The following is an 18,339-nucleotide window of genomic DNA, read 5'->3' as shown; positions in this document are numbered from 1 at the left end:
ATGACATCCTCACATTTGAGGCCTGATCTTGTAAACATACTCTCAACTTCTCTGGAGACTAGTTACAGCTGACAAAAGTCTACATAACTGTATTTTGGTTTCCAGTGTATGCATTAGGATAACATTTATTTATATGTTCATGTGATATTTTCTCACATTAACTTAATTACATTCAGTATGCAAGACTTCTCTTCTGAAAATTTATCAGGGTTACAAGATAAAAGAAACTAACCTTCATGACCTCTGCTTCATTTTCTGTGAGAGTTGGAAAATAAAAAAGGAAACAAAGAAGATTTCATAGATAAAGCAATTTAATGCTGCTCTGGAAAATCTGTTCCATTCCTCCTTTGTCACCTCACTTAATCCAAAGGGATTTTGTGTTCATTGTTTTATAACGTGCCACCTAACTCATAATGTTGCAGTCTCCAATTGGCAAAGAGCTAAGAAATCATCGCAATGACTGAAATCACTGACAGCTGAGCCTGGACCCATAAGGAACATCACCAACCATGGGAAAGAAACATTCTTGATATCTCTTAACTAGACAGCCAAAACCATTGAACACTTTCTGAACAGATGCCTATTCTTCAGTGCCTTATCTGTAGACTGGAGTATTGTTGCTCTTTGGGAATACTGTAAAGACAAATAAGGATTTCCAGAGTGCTCTGATACTACAGTGATGAACAGTATATAAGCACCGTGAAGAAATTACTGATTATCGTTCCATTCACAAAGAATCATGAATTGGACCATATACAGAAAAACTGTTCGGTAAGCACTATTATTCATTATGTGTATTGAACAAGACAGAGTCTTCCATAGATGAGGCAGCTCTAGTCCAGGAATAACCTCACTACAGAAAACTTGATTTTGGAACCCACATCTCTCTGAACTTCAATATTTGTATGCATAACAGCTATATAGATTTGACTGCCTTCAAAGACCATACAAAACCATTAAGTGGTGTTTAGCATTTGTTTTACACCAACATCATAATTCAGGCATTTCAACAACAGCAAACATTTCAAAAGGAATGTTTCAGCTAATAGACTTCCCTAAACATATTTACTCTATACACAAATTCTGCACATTCTATTTTCACTTCCAATCTTTGCTGATACCTCAGTTTAAAATGTACCTCTTAACAGATATATGCATAAGCTAAGAAGCTATGGCAGTATATACTGAAGTGTTCTCAACAGCCATGAGAAACAAGTATGAAACACACTTTAAAACCCTAAATTTCTTTACATTTAAGATCTATCGCAAATTCATCAGTTATACTGATAGGTCAGTAGTGACTTAAGCAAATGCATTTCACACTGGGTTGCAGTGAACAAGCAATGCAAAATCCACCAATTCTGTAATACCAAAAGCAGGAAAGGAAATGGGGAGCTCGCAGCCAGTTCTAGCTGATAGAGAAAGGTTAACTTATTACCACCCTGTTCTGATCATACACAATTCTTTGACTTAATATGAAATTTCCATAGTACAAAACTGGCACGATTTTTACTAAAATAGAGTGTGCGTTCTAGCTACTCTGACGATACAAAATAATTTCTATATGGCCATGAACATATATATGCATAACCATCATAAGCGGGGAGCTTTTACTCTCCTCTGAAAGAAGAGACCCCAAAAGAATCAGTGCCAAGTGTATCTTATGCACAGAGCTTAGTTACAGAGAGGTGACCAGGATCAAACCACAACTGTGTCGAAATAATTCCTAAATTCTCCATTTTCCATGTGATATCTATTACAACCTGCACTAACAGGTTGGTCACTGGGGAGGGGTGGAAAATTCTCCTAATGTTGGTTCCCGCTAATAACAAGCCTTTTACTTAATACATTAGAAAAGCATATCACAGGAATGGAAAATTAATCCTTCAAGCAATGAACCACTCCAAATCTAAAGCAAGTTGAGTACACCAACTACTAAAAAACCTGACTAGTTCAAACCATTCTTGTGCTTAACATAAAACTCAACAGCCGCCCCTCAGATATGACCTTGAAAAAATATGCAAGATGTTTCCTCAGATTTAGAGTTACATACAAGAGTTCATGTTCTCCTCTCTCCCATCATCCAAAACAATACCAAGTGGAAAAATCAGATATTAAAAATCATAGATCTTAAATATTTTGTAATAAAAAAAAAAACCAAACCAAACCAAAACAAAACCAAAACAAAACAAAAAAACAACAACCCAAACAAACTCCCCACACTTTAGTCAGTCTAAAGTTATGGAAAAGTACTTATTAGCAACAAATGTAATGCTTCTAAAATGAGACAATCTAACAAACTGTTCTAAATCCCTCATTTAAATTGGAGCTTTGTCAGATTAATTTAAGCAGCAATGGGAATCAAACAGAAAAAGAGAAAGGAATTCATACTAATTTAGGTTCTCTAAGATGTTTATGTATGAGAATGATTAATATGACTTACTTTTCTCAATAATTTTTAAGATTTCTTTAACCTTGGAACTGTTGATTATTCCTGCCCTCACAAATAATTTTTCTCTGCCTTCCTCTTTCTATTTTATTCCCTCAAATTTCTTGCTATTTGTTCCTGCGTATACTTTGCTGTTAGGCAGAGGCAGCCATAAAAGACAAGAGGAAACAGCTTATTCTGAATTCAACTGCCATCTGAGGCCAAAACAAATGTTATATAATTCTAGTATCTGATTTCTGCTAGTTTTATATGTCAAGCATTACTGTAATGCTCAGTCAACTTAAATATAGGAAGAAAAGAGGAAAAGTAGATGTTAAGGAATGAGAGGGGACACACAGAGCCCTTAACCAACGGCATTCTGTTGGGACTGAGAACGCTGGTGGATTAATGTGAAAAGAAATGAACAACCACAGAGAGGAATTTGGAGAAATTCTGCAGAAGAAGTTACTTGAAATCATGCTAGAACACATTAACAGCAACAGGAAAGCAATATTTTGGTTCTGGACACAAAACCAACTTAAACATGTTTGAATTACATGGCCTTCTTCACAAATGAAAACACTGATCTATTGTAAATGGAAATTCCTTCTATAAAAGAAAAGTAGCCTGTTAACATCAGGTACAGCAAATCAGAATAAACACAATGTTAAAATGGCTCATTGGAGCGGCATGTTAGTTTGCGCTCAGGAAACCAATCTCCTGCTTCAAGACAAGAGTATAACAAAAATTGTTTCAGGGAAATTCTTTTCCATTGTGAAGTTATGTCATTTCAGGAAGACTGGCAAAATCAGCAGTGAGTAACATACCTTTCAGACAGAAAAGAACTTTCATGAGGAGAACTTAATATTTGACATGTCTGTAGGCTGGCAACAGATGATGAGGGTAGTTGACCCGATTGTAATTTGTCAGCATCAGATAAATTTGCATCAATTATTACGTGGCTGTCTATGTATTTTCTTCCAATTTTCGTCCTCAGGACATTCGTCAAAAGAACTGTGGGTTGCCTGCCATATATATAACAGCAAATCATAAATACTGCACTGAAATCTAGAGAAAGAAACTTCTTGTTAAATTCATGTATCTTAGAGGCTTGATAATCATGAAACATCATTACTTTCAGTCCCTTAGAGACAAAGCAAAATCCTAATGAGGAACTTAAAATCCAAGATAAGCAGATAAACACAAAAAAGCAACAAGAGACCAGGGTAAGAAACACTAGCCATATAATTTCACCTTAGCCAGATACAAGTCACACTGTATTGCCTCTAACACATCATCTAAGTATTGTTTAAAAACTGGTAAATGTTTATCTCTAAATAGGTTTCATGCAATATCTGTACACATTTCTCAGAACTATAGAGCAAACAATCTTGATTTTCCTGTGAACAAGAAGCCTCCAGTAAAATAGACTGAATTTTCTCAAGCGCTTAGTCAACAGGTAGAAAAGTAGCACACACAGAAAAATGTAGCATTAGATTTTGTTCCCCTCCTCAGCTTCCAGGTGGCATTCTACAGAATAGCAACAGCAAGGCTCAGAAAAACATCTGCAAGTGCTAGAAGAGACAAGCATCAAAAATAAGCTAAACAGAAATATGAAGATGCAACCGCCCGCTTGAGCACAGATGTGTAAGAGCAGCACAACTTATTTCATACAATGTCACTGCAGCCTGACTGTTGTATAGTCCTTGATTTATCCACTTAGTTTCTCATATTGGGATTTAAATAAAATAATAATAGAATATAAAAATATAAAATATAAAAAATAATAAATAAAAATATAGGACGTTGTAGTCTGGATGTAACCTCCAATAAAGGAATAAAGATACTGGACTTGATATACTTTTCTTCTAATCCATTATGACAGTTCTCCTATTTTCATGAGTAGTCTGAAGCGGTTAACAGTGAGAATACACCTTGACACCTCCTCTAAGAAAAGAGGGTAGTTAAATGCAAGTGTACTCTTATTTTCACAAGAATAAAAAAACCCCAACATCTTCAGAGTCCAATCACTAAATCAGCATTAATTGGTCCTGTCAGTACAGGACCATCTAGAAGCCATCCAATCAGAAAACCCACTACGTGTGCCTGGAACCATCTCTCTCAATGATTATCAAAAGGAGCCAGGTACAAGGGAATTCAGTCAGGTCAGATGACATGAGAATGAGAATATAGTTCATGAACAAGACAGCTGTGGTACAACAAAGAATACTTTCTCATGAAAAAAAATGCAAGGAAAATTATTTTGTTTAGTGACACAAGGCGAAGACAACGTACCTTTTAGACAGAAAAAGGCTTTGGAGAGTAGGGTTTAAAATTTGCCATATCTTTAGGCTGGCAGCAGATGATGAGGGTGGTTGATCTGACTGCAGCTTGCCAGCATCAGAAAAATTGGCACCAGTTTTAGGTTGCACCTGTGTGTATTTTCTTCCTATTTTCGTCCTCAGGACATTCGTCAAGATAACTTTGGGTTGCCTGCCATACATATAATAATAAATTAATAATAGGGTGCTGAGAACTTCTTAAGTCACATGAATTCAACAAAGCTTTTCTATGAGTTCACTGTCTCTGCATCATACCTTATATCTTCAGTAGAATTAAGTTCACTTCCCTGACAATTTAAAAAGCAGTTCTTTGGAGAAGAGGAATCACAAAGACATCTCTTGATCAGGACAGCCTTTCAAGGTTTCTTCTTCTGGCATCAATCACTAACACATCCATATGTGATTCTGAAGAGGCAAACTTTCAGTGCAGAAGCATGGGAATTTTGGTGCATCTTTTTATTGCAAAATGTTGGAAGTAGTCACTACGGCCTTACAAACTATTCTGAAAGTGTACATTTGAGCATTGGCAGGATATGAAAACAAGCACTCGTATTGTGGCATAGTAATTTAGAACCATGAATATTATTAGTTACCATATGAAAAAATAGGTTATGATCTTGCTAGGGGGAAAAAAAAAAAATCAAGAAGCTAGCACAATCTCTCAGGTTTGAAGCTCCAACCGATTTCTATTCAATTTGACTAAAGAAGAATTGCAAATTATGAATTACAAAGTTAGTAAAAACTCCCTATTGAAGTTTTTTATCTATACTTCGCTGATTCTGCAAAATTGGTACTGAAGTCTTCACATAAAAGAGTTAATTCTGCAGCATGGCCAGTAATTTGGACAGTTTCCTTATAAGCCAATAAGCATTATATATAATAGATAATTTGTCAGGATTGACTTTATTTTCAAACAGATGAGAATTGGACTTGTTTTCCCAGGACTGGTCCTGAGACAACACTGAAGTTGGGGCTCATTTGTTGGTTTTAAAAGATTACTGAGGCAAGAATTGCTTTCTATTGCATGTCTTGCATAACAAACTAAAGTGTTCACATTGTGGAGCAAGAATCCTTCTTTTATAGTTAAAGAAAACACCTTTTACTACTCACATAGCTGTTACGTGCATGCTACAGTGACATTTCTTAAGCAAATGGCTGCTGTTCCTCAGTGGGTTGACAACCGTGCAAGGAACTTTTAGGAAATTGTAATTGTCCCACTGACATGCTGCATTCAGCTCAACAGCATGGTTACATGGTACCTAGTGGTAAGCAAATAGGTATGGCATGAAAACTGCTTAAGTACAGATATGCCTGAACAAAAAAAAAAAAAAAAAAAAAAAAATTGGAACTGCCATGCTAGTGAAACATGTTGAACTTGGGGAAGACATTTCACATAATCCTTATATTTTGCTCTTTCAGTAGTTGCCTGCATGTTGAGATTTCTTTTCCCTGGTTACTTATGTTAACAGGACACATGACCCCTCACTGAGCTTGAAAAGACAGTAAGGTTCCTATGCACAGCTTAGAGAACCTGCATATAAGATTGACCAATGTTCATAGCCTATTAGATCTCTGCATCACTGGATGCCATGTGTATGCAACAAGCTGCTTTCTCTTAGAGCTCTGCTATGCATTTCCTAGACCAGTGGTCTCTAAACTTTTTTCGATCATGCACCCCTACCAGTAAAAGTATTTTGAGCATGCACCTTCAAAATGTTTATTTAATTATGATTTATACAGATGTACTAATATTATGTACACTATAAAACACACAAATTTTAAAAAGGATGCGATAAAGATGAAATATTTTATTTATTATACAAAAAAAAATATTTCCTTCCTGCACAGCAGTGGATTGTCTTGCACACACCACACCTTGGAGACCACTATCTAGACAATGGACAATAAACCTAAATGGTTCCCAAAGCTAAGCAACTTAAGCTCAAGTGAAGACAGTTTCCTTCACTCTTTCAGCTTCTCTTAGTTTTTCTTTGGGAAACTTCTAACCACCCAACCGCTACATTAAGGCATTCTGATCCCAAGAATCTGGACAGAGGAGAAAAAGTGTGTTATGTAAGGGAAGGGTCCTAATTAGCTGTTGGAAAAACAATCCAGTGCTTCTGAAGTGAGAGATTGACTCTATGAAGGCAATGAGACGTCGTATGTACAAAGACTGTCTCGTTAGAAGGCTGACCAAAACCACAGGAGTGCTCCAGAACGTTTTAGGCAGACTCAGGAAAAGGCAGGTATACATTTGTTCTTTTACCTAGACCTGTATATACTCTATGACTACTAATGCAAAGAACTGTTGTTTTTAAGAACCTATTACAGGGTCCAAGCATGTGCTTCAAATACTGTAGACCTAAGAAAAGTTTGTTCTACACTCCAAGGATCTGGAGATTGGAGTTTCATTTAAAGTTATGCTTTAACTGCTGAAAAGCTTAGAAAGTAAATACAGGTCATGAAGGACAATTTTCTAACAATAATGTCTTACATGGTGAAGCCCAACTGTAGCAGCCTAGTGAGCATATACCAAGCCTGCAAAGTGTTCTTGATTTAGCATGGGAAACAAGAGACTTATTTTCTACAGAAGTCCCTGCTAAGTCAGAAGTTCTAGCTTTTTTCTGGGCTTCTCAAATGTTCAGAGTTGATACATTAACCATAGCTTAATACGACAGAAGAGCTTACAGTGACCAGACCTATACATCATTTGTTGTTTGTTCAACTGTAAGGTATATTAGAAGTAAGGATTATACAAGTAATATAAAAAGAAATAAAGAATATATACTTTTAAGAAATGTGATAAAAATTCAAAATTCAGCTACACAAGAACCGATTAGACTGTTAAGAAAATTTACAACTACTAAAGCAGTTAAAGGCAATTTCAAGGCAAAAGTCATCAAGTAACTCATGCAAATGAATCTTATGAAATTAGACATTTACTCTTGTGCTTTAATTTCCTCCTTAAAGATAAGGAAAATCCAAACTACTTTAGAGGTCCAGTTACTAAAGAACCATAGTGGAAAGACATTTCATCTTTTGGGATGCCAGAAGAGATGAAACAATGAAAAACTAAGCCAGATACTTCCTCTCTTCCTCGAACAGGACTTGAAATTACAAATCAAACCTTGAAGTATCTAAATTGCATTTTTCCTCCAAATACAAAACAGTTGCAGAAGTGGGCCCTAGCAATATGAAGATGTAAATCAGAAATTGTTTCTCCTTAAAAAAAAAGTTTTAAAATCATTACTGTAGAGCACCATGAGACAACATAAATGTATTATTCTCTATGGAACACTTCAATTCTCCTGACCAGAATCATGCTGAGCCTAACAGTCTATTTCCCAGATCTAAATTCTTTCAGTTTTCATTGTTCCACCTTGTAGAAATGCAAGATTTTTTTTTCTTTCTATTTGTCAAACACAAGATACCATAATGAAATGTTACTAACTTTAGCCTGAACTTGCCAGGTAATTAGTCCAGTGGGACCATACATGGTCACAGTCTTTATTTTAATTGTATGATCAGGACTCGTAAAGATAACAGAAAAGATTCCAACCTTTAGGGTCTTTAACAATACCATCATGACAGAGAAAGCCCACAGCAGCAGGTAAAGGCATCAGAAGCAGAATTTCCAGTGAAACTGGATTTCATTACCTATAATTTGTTGGCCACCTTGGAAACTCAGATCTGACATCCTTTGCTCACATTCGCATCAGGCTAGACCTTGGCAGGCTCCAGGCCCCTCTGAATTTGGTTTACTGATTGTTGTTAAGTACAGAATTTGTAATGTTTCCCGCTCCCTTGATTTAAATGGGGTTTATAAATTTTCAGCAAGTATCTTTGCAAAAATTATCTTACAGTTTAAAGTACACACTAGCCTGTGCAAAGGAGAGGAACCTTCAACAAACGACAAGGAAGAAAATAGTATACATTTGGCTATTCTTAAAGACGTCAGTGCCATGCTAAGGCATCACTTCTTACGTGGCACCAGTTTTTGACTGAAGATCTTGACAGGACAGCTGGTTATGACGTGATCTTCAGGGCTGTACAGTGGCTTCACAGCCTTTAATGGCTTCCCTTTCTAAAGGAGGAATGGCATCTGGTGGCATTTCTTGAGAAATCATGTTATAAAGACTGGGTGTAAAATAGATTCAGGAAAAACATCTACACTTAAGCCAGCCTGTATATCTGTAAACAATGGTTGATATACAGACCCCTAAATTACCTGTTAAATTCTCCACAGAATAAAGTGAGCAAGTAATGCAAAAGACATTTCAAAAGATAAAAACTAGTATCAAGCAGAAAAAAGCAAGCAAAGTATACATTAAAAGCAAGTCCCACCAGCAGACCCAGCAAATAACCTGCACAACAGTAAGACTGGAGGCATCTTGGTGAAGGAAAACCAAAGGCAATTATTTTTGTTTCTAAATCAAGCACGTACTGTATACCCTCTTATCTACCTCCACAAAACAGAAAGAAATACATATGCAAAGGTAATGAAAACATACTTACACATGTAAGGATGGAACAGACAAAAAATATGTACTGTGAAAAATGCTGGTAGCTACTCCTGGCAAGTCTCATATCCCTTTTCACAGGCGAAAAAGGATTATCCTACCTTACAAAGCGCACGACCAAAAGCTATTAATTGTTTGTACCTCTTTCGGGAAAATGTTTGACCTCTATTTCTAATAATCAGAGCTGCTAGATCCAGTTCCTTTCTCAATGATCATCTTTATGTACACACCAGTGTTGTAACCACTGGCTCCAATTTGCTCAAATTTATATTAGAAAGTGATCAAAACAAGACCTGGAGGCTACTGACTCCTTTTGGAGTAAATTATTATTAATTGTCTACACCACCATCTTCATGCCTACATTCTTCTACTGGTAAATCCAAGTTTGGGGAAATAAATATTTTGACAGTGGGATGCCACATACCATGTGAGAGTCACCCCATCAGGTCCCATAAAAGCTGAACATCTGTCCTGGGTTTACAGAATAAAGCCACTGATAGACTTGATGTGCATTCAGCTATCTGAGCTGCTGCAGCACGTGCACAGCTCTGGAGGTCCTTGGCCTTTCAGAGCCCAAAGGAATAACGTGATGCACTATCATTAACGGGAAACTGATTGCCACATTCACTGACTACACCCTGTTGAGAAGGGAGCCTCTGTCTGTCCCCCTCCTACTTCAATGCCTTGACCTTTCATCAACTGATGAGAAGCCAATGTTTTAACACTAAACATGAATATCCCTAGTAACCTCCTTGCTTTGCTGGACCAGGAGGTTATTACTGCCAAAACACGCTTGTCAGGGCAAGGGGAACCAGCATGTAAATGATTGCCACAAAAACCTGACTGCTACGGAGACAGTACTTGATTCAGATGTGACATGTATTTCAATTAACATTTAAAATACTGAGCTGAAAGAATCACGCGCATCTTAAGTGCTCTTCCCACCCTCCCCCTAAAGAAAACTTGACAGACCAGGACAAGAAGCTTAAATTTCAAAATAGTGTTCTATTTCATTTGGGGGTTTTGGTTTTTTTTTTGTTTGTTTGTTTTAATTTCCCTCTATTTCCTTCTTGGAGAATGTAGGAGTAATACAGCTGAGGCAAGTGGACACCTCTAAGCTCTATTTCCAGGTGGTGATAGCTACCCTTGAAATAGTGTTATGCCATTCCTCACCAATAAAAAAGTTTTTTAAGTGAGATACAAAATATTAATTGTCCAATTACATAACTACCATACCTAACTTTCAGCAACGACACTAATAAATTGAACTATTCATATTTCATGACAGTCCTAATCTGTTTTGTGACACAATCGTAGGAATGTGTAAGAGACCTCCAGCGTATGAGGAGGACTACGGCACTAACCTGTCCCGAGAGCCCGGTCTGGGATCACGAACAAGTCACCTAACAGTGACCTTTCACAGGGCCATGAACACAGGTGTTCAAGTGAGAGCAGCTGTGGCTGCTGCTTCCAGCCCCCATGGTCTCACGTCACAGCAGGACTGACAGCAGCAATCAACTATCAAATTTTGTAATCCAGAACTTCAGTTAAAAACACAAGTGAAAGTGGGTTTGTGCTAATACATCCACTTTGTCCTTTCTGACTAAAATTAAATGACAATAACAACGCTCAAGTAATGCATTAGACAAAACACGCCTCTCTAAATATTTGAGATTACCTCCTATCAATAAAAAAAGACTATTTTTAAAACATCAGAAGCTAACAGGAGTTTGTCATTAAGACTTATTTCCTGCTTTTCAATGCAAATAAAAAATTCCTCATTCAGAAGAAGGAGCAGAGCAACTTTCACATTAGAAAGATTCTCAGCATGCCACTTCACACTTACCTCTTCTGTGTTTTGTCAGTTCTTGGACTTTTTGCTCAACAAACACCACCTCTTTAGAACACGTGTGCTCTTTCTACTTATTATGCAAGGAGGTCAGCATGTTGATTTTGACTTACTGAGAAACGCCTGGTACCCAAACAGAATACTTAAAACAAGCTTTATTGCAGAGAGTAGATTTAAGTTTATTATACAGAGAAGCTCCAGCTCATCTCTAGACACACATCTTTTTTTTTGAGGAAGTAAAAAATACATAGGTTTAATATCTGAATATTTATTGTCTCTTTCCAGTCTAAATCATTTCTCACTAACATGCTGGTAATAATTTCGGTAAAAATGATGGAACACCTACAAATGCTACTTTAAAGTCTTTCACATATCAAAATTAACATATGTAACAGAAAATTAAGATATGTAACAGATCCAAAGGTGGTTTTTTTTGTTGTTGTTGTTGTTGTTTTTGTTTTGTTTTTTTAAAGCTCCTCAACCTTGAAAGGTCAGTTCAAAGTTTACTGAAAGACCTTTAGAGGCTGATATCAGATATCAACCATTTCACAGCATAATTAAAACTCGGGAAACTGCAATTAACATAGCTGTTAAATTCTGACCCTGTGAGCCACTCCCTCAGTTAAAGTTACTGAGAGAAGCATTTCGAGGTAACTACATGTAAACTGACAGCTACGCCTCTGAGGAGGTATGAAAAATAAATTCAGAATCTTTTGTTAAGTTCAGCTCTTCCTTGCAATTCTGTTTGAAGCATTCTGAATATAAAGACCAGGCTAAACGATGACTATTTGTAGGTCACAAAAACACCGAATTCAGCAGTGTCAAAATCCCCTGCTGTCATTAAGCATTTTCATTACCTGTGTAATTTGTTTTTAACAGCCCCTCCTGACAAGAAATCACTTATGGTCAAGTTAAGTTCCAGTCAGAAAATGGGGCAGAGAATGCATACTCCTATTTGTTTAGATTTAAATGATTCATGCAATAACAATTGCTTCATTAAGATAAACATGATTAATTACATTATGAAGTCATTATGCTTCCTAGCTGCTGTCAATGAACCTAATTCTACATTTTCATTTCCATTTGTCAACTACAGCACTCACAGCTTCAAAATTTTCTTGGATAAACAATTATCTAGCTGACAGCTGCACAGAAGATGATTTTAAATAATTTGCCATAATCTCAAGGAAACCAAGATATTTGCTCTTGGCAGCAGAGCATAAAGAAATGGCACATCAGTCTTATTTACTCACTTAGGTGCCTTAACTATAACATAGAGGTGAAAAACCTTTTTACTTCCTTCCCCTACTAATCATCATATTGCTTCGGGGGGGGGGGGGGGGGGGGGGGGGCAAGGTTTGTTGTTTTTAAGAGTTGATAAAGTCAGCTTAATGACTGTGAAATACAGAGCAAAAAGTGACAAACAAAAGATAATATGGGAAACTTCTTAAATATCTAAAATATCTAGGGCTAGAATGATAATTTACACTTGGAGAGCAATGAACACCTTTCAAGATTCCAAGCAGGTCAACAAGCAGTAATTGCTCCAGTAAGTGTTGAATTCCCATTCTGATGTCGCAGTCTTGTGTTGTGTTAAAACAAAAAGTTATGGTTGCTTCACAGTTCACAATGCCATTAAGTGACTGAAACATGATTCTCTGAAGGTGGGCTACCTAACAGCTTGAAAATCATCTGTGCATGACACAAATAATTAGCTAGAGATCAGTGATACCCATCTTCAAGAAAGATTATGAAACTCTGAATATACAAACGGAGAAGAACTAATTTTGAGATGACTTCTTACCCAATTGATTCTTCATCATTAGAGCTGTGTCTGTTGCAGTCTTTTTGCCTTTTTCCTTTTGTGGAAGGCCTTCTGTTGTTTGCACTTAATTTCCACTGAAATAAAAAAAATAAAATTGGCAGGTTCTAACAGACATTATGTCATAATGGATATCACACTAGAAAAAGGGAACAATGCCAGACACTGAAACAATGCAACTGATCAAATAAAGCAGAGCCACAAAGAATATACACACCAATTTTGCAAAGAATTAATTTGCTTGATTTAAATTGCCTGTGTACCACCTGATCTTGAATGGAACTTTTTTTCTCCTGAAGAAATTTGACAATACAGGACAAGTCAATTATCTCCCTATTTAGAGGGGGACTATCCCAGAGACTTCAACATTAGGCCTGTTTTACATAATCACAAATACACAAGATAACCTCTACTTTCTTTAACTCTATGCATTTAACCAAATTATATTCCACTCAAAGATACAAAATTCTGAGAAGGAAAAGAATGTGAAGGTTTGGTACTTGGGTGGCAAAACCCACAACAGCAAGACTTCACTTTTTCCAAATTCTCGTACCTTACCAGAATGCACTTATATTTTCAAATTAGTGAAGCCCCGCCAAAACATAGTTATTTCTGCAATTCCAGAAACCTACCTCCCTCTGCCATTACCTCCTCCTAATCTCTCCTTGCTTTTTTTAATACAAAAGATAATAGAGCAAAGAGATGTTTGAAAATTATGCCAGTCAGGCTGAAAGCAGACAAACTTATCTTCATTTCTGTTCAAGCATGGGGTGAAAGGGCATCTGAAAAATTCATGCCCACGCATATTTTACATGCTTTAGTGAAGTCTGAAAGGTGCATCCCAAATCAATCTTTTCCCTACCATAGGGGCCAACTCTGTAATGGAAAATACCCTCATTATTAAAACAGCTGGCAGCAAGAAGTTGCCTTGAAGATGCTCGCCCCTCCTCCTGCCTTCAAACATCATCTAGTTCACCTCATAGCACTGGCCTTCAAGCATGTTAGAGACCTATATGCCCAAATCACTGAAAGCTGCACAAAATTACTCAAACAACATGGAACAAACTCTGGCAACACTAAATACAACCCAGAGAGACCTTTGTATGGATAGACCAGTAATATGTCTTTTAATTATGATACCTCATGAGCAATCTTTTCTTTTAAAGTAGAATATAAAGACTAGTCAGTGTTTAAAGCATACAGCACCCTCTACCACATGGAAAAGTCTGAAATATACAGAAACATGTAAGAAAAGTAAGAAATGGAAAATTAGGCAATATACAGGAAACAAAAAGGAAAAAAAGATTTTTCAATTCATCCAGTCTAACCACTGTTTTTATAGAGGCAGAGAGAAAGACAGGAAGAATTCCATACAAGTGCTGCCTGGCTCTGCCTAAGAGGCTGCTGCTTGTAACCACAAGAGACATTACTTCTGACTTCAAAACACAACTGTAATTGGATGCTCTGCTCACTTAAAGTATTAACAGTAAAGAACACAACCACACAGGGAGTTTGTATTGCAGCATACTCAAATGACCAGGCCTACCAAGAGACCTGGGTCACCTTATCACCACTACTGTAAGTCAGAGAAACTCCTAACTTCCCTCACTAGGTTTTTAAAACTCCTCTGTGGGGGAACCTATTTGTCCAGCCCCATGATTCTCAAAGCACTAAAAGCAGCAACAAACTCTCAATACTGAGCTGAAGGAGTCAAGAGCAGCAAAAATATGTTTCCAAAACTTGGCATTTTAAAAATGCTTACTGAATTTGGAACAGATTTGTAGAAGCAAATAATTGCTTCTATATGTGACTGAGATGATCAAGACACTCATTTACGATAAATGCCATGTAAGTACTCTTACAGTCTTTTGTCTTAATACTGAAATCAGTTATTTCTGTATTAGCACCTAAAATTCTGTCAGTCAAAAGTCATACAGTACTTAATATAGTCTCTTAAAGTTTAAGCTCTTGGATACAAATAGTGACTAATTGAAAACTCAGTGTAAAAATTATTTCCATATCATAACAAAAATTTTGGTAAGTGACCTGAATATAAAAGTTCAGGAATCAGAGGACAATTAACTAAAAAAAAAAAAAAAAATTATATTTGCCTTTAAATTCATTATTTTCAAGATAACTTCAAACTACACCTGAAGACAAACTCTGCTTTTTAACAATTTAGGTTGGTAATACAGTACTTCCATTTCTGTAACTGTATGCTTTCAGGCAGATTTCAGACCTACACACTTGTCTCTTTCCAAGACAATCTGGGTCAGATATTGGTCACAAGACAGCACTCAGTATTGAAAAAATCCAGCCTCCAAAACAGAACAAAAAACCCCATATAACATTCTCCTACACACTTTACACTTCGAAGAACTTCTCTTTACCTCTTTTAAAGGGTAGTCCCAATGGTGGGAGCCTGGGAGCCTTGCCAAAGGGGACTGAACTTGGACATCCTCTGACTTGGTGTTTATTTTCTTCTTTGGTATATGAAACTGAAAATAGATGATGTTACACACATAACAAAACTAAATTATCCACTGGTGCTATGAGCCAACATACTGCCACGTACAAAGTTTTCTTAATTGTCAGGCAAAACAAGAAATTTGCAAGGGAACCACTGACCTATGACTTTAATTTAAATGCATTCCTCACTGAGTCTTGATCCCAAATCATGTGTCATACCACACGAGGAACTAGTTTTAACATATGAACTGTCTTAAAAAGCAAGAAAAAGCTCTTCCTGTTTCATTACCTTTACAACAACTTCAAATGTGTGCCCAGAAGGTGAGAACCAATCTACCGGCACTTACAGTTTTCTAGTTTCCCTCTGACTTGTTTACACTCTAGTTTAATCATCTCATCTTAGAGAATAATAAAGAGAAAACAAAATAGCTGAATGTCATAACAAATGTCGCACCAGGCTTGCATTCTCAAAAAAAATTTCAGGATGAAGAGCAATTGCATCTTAGAATAGTACGAGTATTTTGGTATGATAATTTAGCACCGATACACTACTTAAAATGGTATCAGCTATTGTCATTGCCAAGCTTCACAAAAATGGAACCAGCATTTCAAAAGTAATTATTGGAAGATAAAGCAGTTAGTAACTCATAGAAGTTTGCCAATACAGAAAAAATATGTAGGAAATACTGTTCATTCATTGAAATTCAAAACAAAAATGGTCAAACTAGATTCCTACCAGCTCATCAAGACAAGGAAAAGAGGGTGGCATTTCCTACCAGTTAAAATAATATCAACTGAAAGAATAAAAGTGTGAGCCTTGCCATTTCTCCAGGTACCCTGAGAAGTAAAACCTTACACTGCAAATACGACCAGATAAGAATGTATCGGAGAGGGAATGCAACATTTGCATCTTTCAGACAACTGAGTCTATCTCAGCCAGGAAAAAGCTGAAGCTACTCCATATGATAGCCACTGTCAAGCGTATTATGAACTTAATTTGCAAGCCACCAGATGCCCTACCTTGCAACATGAAATTACAAGCAAGGACTCTAGAACAGTGACGCCAACAACTTAATAATTAACACAGAAACTGCAGGCATTAACTCTGTAGGTAGTCCTTCAGACAGACCATAACTGAAGCATACTGTACCATAATGAGATAATCCTTCAATTCTTCAGTTTGAATTGTGAGGGCTCTTATTCCTTCTCTACACTTCTTTGAAACAAAGATTTGGTTTTTTTAGTAATTAGACCTGAATTTCTATACAGTACCTCAAACTGCTTTTACTGGTCAAAATGCTGTAATAACAAATACGTCTTTAACAGGTTCCTCAAATTATAAAGGATGTAAATGCTACACACAGGTAACAACTACTAATACGAGCACCCCCCTTCCCTTTCAATCAACGTTTAAGGATTGAAACAGGTATTTTCCTATTCAAGAATGTCTGCAATTAGATTGATTTTTTTTTTTTTTGGAGAAGTGGCCTATAAACATATTTTATCAGTCAGAACGCATTCTTCTGATCTGCACCTTAATGGCCAAGTACAAATTTCTTACTTCAGAACTCCACCAGCTGCCTGACTAGTGGTTTCTGTTATGAGCTTCCTAAGAACACATATTTATCTAAAATTTTAACATCCATTTAAAGTTACAGAGGTTCAGATAACCTTTGTAATAACATAACAGATAACACTGAGAACAAGTAAGGGCAGACTCAGAAAACAGAAGGAGACAGATGGACAGACAGAAAGGGATAAAAAACACAAAATATGTTCATCTGCAAAATTTCCACCTCACTGTACAATATCTTCCCAATGCTTGCGCTCATTAAGAAGATGTTGGTTTGCAGTGCCCACAATTAACTTACAGAACAAGCACGAAATCAAGAGGTGACCAACAGAGGTCTGTATCTATGGCAAGTGCAACATCTGCAGTTGCCTCAGCTTTTCCCTGACAGAAGGTGACTAACTCAACACATACATGTGCATACGCACTTAGCAGACTCCTCATCTAAACCAGCAGTACTTTTCTGAAGGTTCCCACCTGTAGGAGCAAGGGTCAGAGAAAGTGCATAAACAGGGTGCTGGAAACAGCTTATTTCTAAAACACTAGACAGTCCAGACCTTAACCAACCAAATCAGTTGCTGTGCCTACAATTTGTTTTCACCAGTGCTTCCATTACTAGAAACTACTACTAATAGGGATATCTTAGAAAAAAATAAACACTAGCATAAGTAGTCTCTGAACACATCTCTACAGATAACTAAATACTATGCAGTTATGCAGCTGCTCTACTTACATGAGCATTACTCTTAATGTTTTAGATGTTAGCTTAGGTCCTAAAATATCCTTTAGAACACACTGTTTACGTGCAATCAGATGTTAAGCCTATCACGTATTAATAGATGTTCAACAGCAGACATTACGATTGACTGCTACCAGAATAAACTGTTTCTCAAGAAAGAGTGCTCCAACAAAGCAAAAGCTGGACCACTAGAGAACAAATTTTGTTGCACAAATACATCAGAACACCCCAGGATACCCACAGCCTCAAAGTAAGTTGTTGCAAATTGTAGGAACACTTACACTGACGTGACTTGAAGATGATGTTCTTCCTTCCATGATTTTCTCTACTGAAAGAAAAGATAAAAAATAAGCTTAGCAATTTGTGTTTTGTTTATTCAGAGGCAAGCAGGACCACAGTAGTAGGTACTAAGCAAGAACAAGAAAATAATTTTTGAGCAAGCTAGCACAAAAAAACCTCATTCACAGAATGGTTTGGGTTGGAAGGAACCTTTAAAAGAGCATCTAGTCCAACCCCCCTGCCATGGGCAGGAACACCTTTCACTAGAGCAGGTCGCTCAAAGCCCCATCCAACCTGACCTTGAGCACTTCCAGTGACGAT

The 18,339-nt window shown here is 36.9% G+C and overlaps 1 protein-coding gene across 12 annotated transcripts in view; it reads right to left on the bottom strand.

The window, feature by feature from the left end:
* Positions 1 to 18,339, bottom strand: part of SENP7 (SUMO specific peptidase 7) — a 45,773-nt gene that overhangs the window by 26,181 nt on the left and 1,253 nt on the right. For 2 of the 12 annotated variants that reach the window (XM_082337710.1, XM_082337713.1), the window contains exons 2-6: positions 18,021 to 18,067; positions 15,352 to 15,459; positions 12,944 to 13,038; positions 4,724 to 4,921; positions 3,256 to 3,453 (exon numbers count right to left, since the gene is read on the bottom strand). In XM_082337710.1, coding sequence (XP_082193836.1) covers positions 3,256 to 3,453; positions 4,724 to 4,921; positions 12,944 to 13,038; positions 15,352 to 15,459; positions 18,021 to 18,056 — 635 coding nt within the window. In that variant the 5' untranslated portion in view covers positions 18,057 to 18,067. Of the gene's footprint in view, positions 1 to 3,255; positions 3,497 to 4,723; positions 4,922 to 12,943; positions 13,039 to 15,351; positions 15,460 to 17,414; positions 17,478 to 18,020; positions 18,069 to 18,339 lie in introns of those variants that run through there. The other 10 variants (XM_082337714.1, XM_082337715.1, XM_082337717.1 and 7 more) reach the window with 8 other exon arrangements.

Source organism: Platalea leucorodia, assembly GCF_965183815.1.
Source record: "Platalea leucorodia genome assembly, chromosome: 2".
Taxonomy (NCBI): domain Eukaryota; kingdom Metazoa; phylum Chordata; class Aves; order Pelecaniformes; family Threskiornithidae; genus Platalea; species Platalea leucorodia.
The sequence above is the reverse complement of the archived record's forward strand: the minus strand, read 5'-3'. Positions and strand labels throughout refer to the sequence as shown.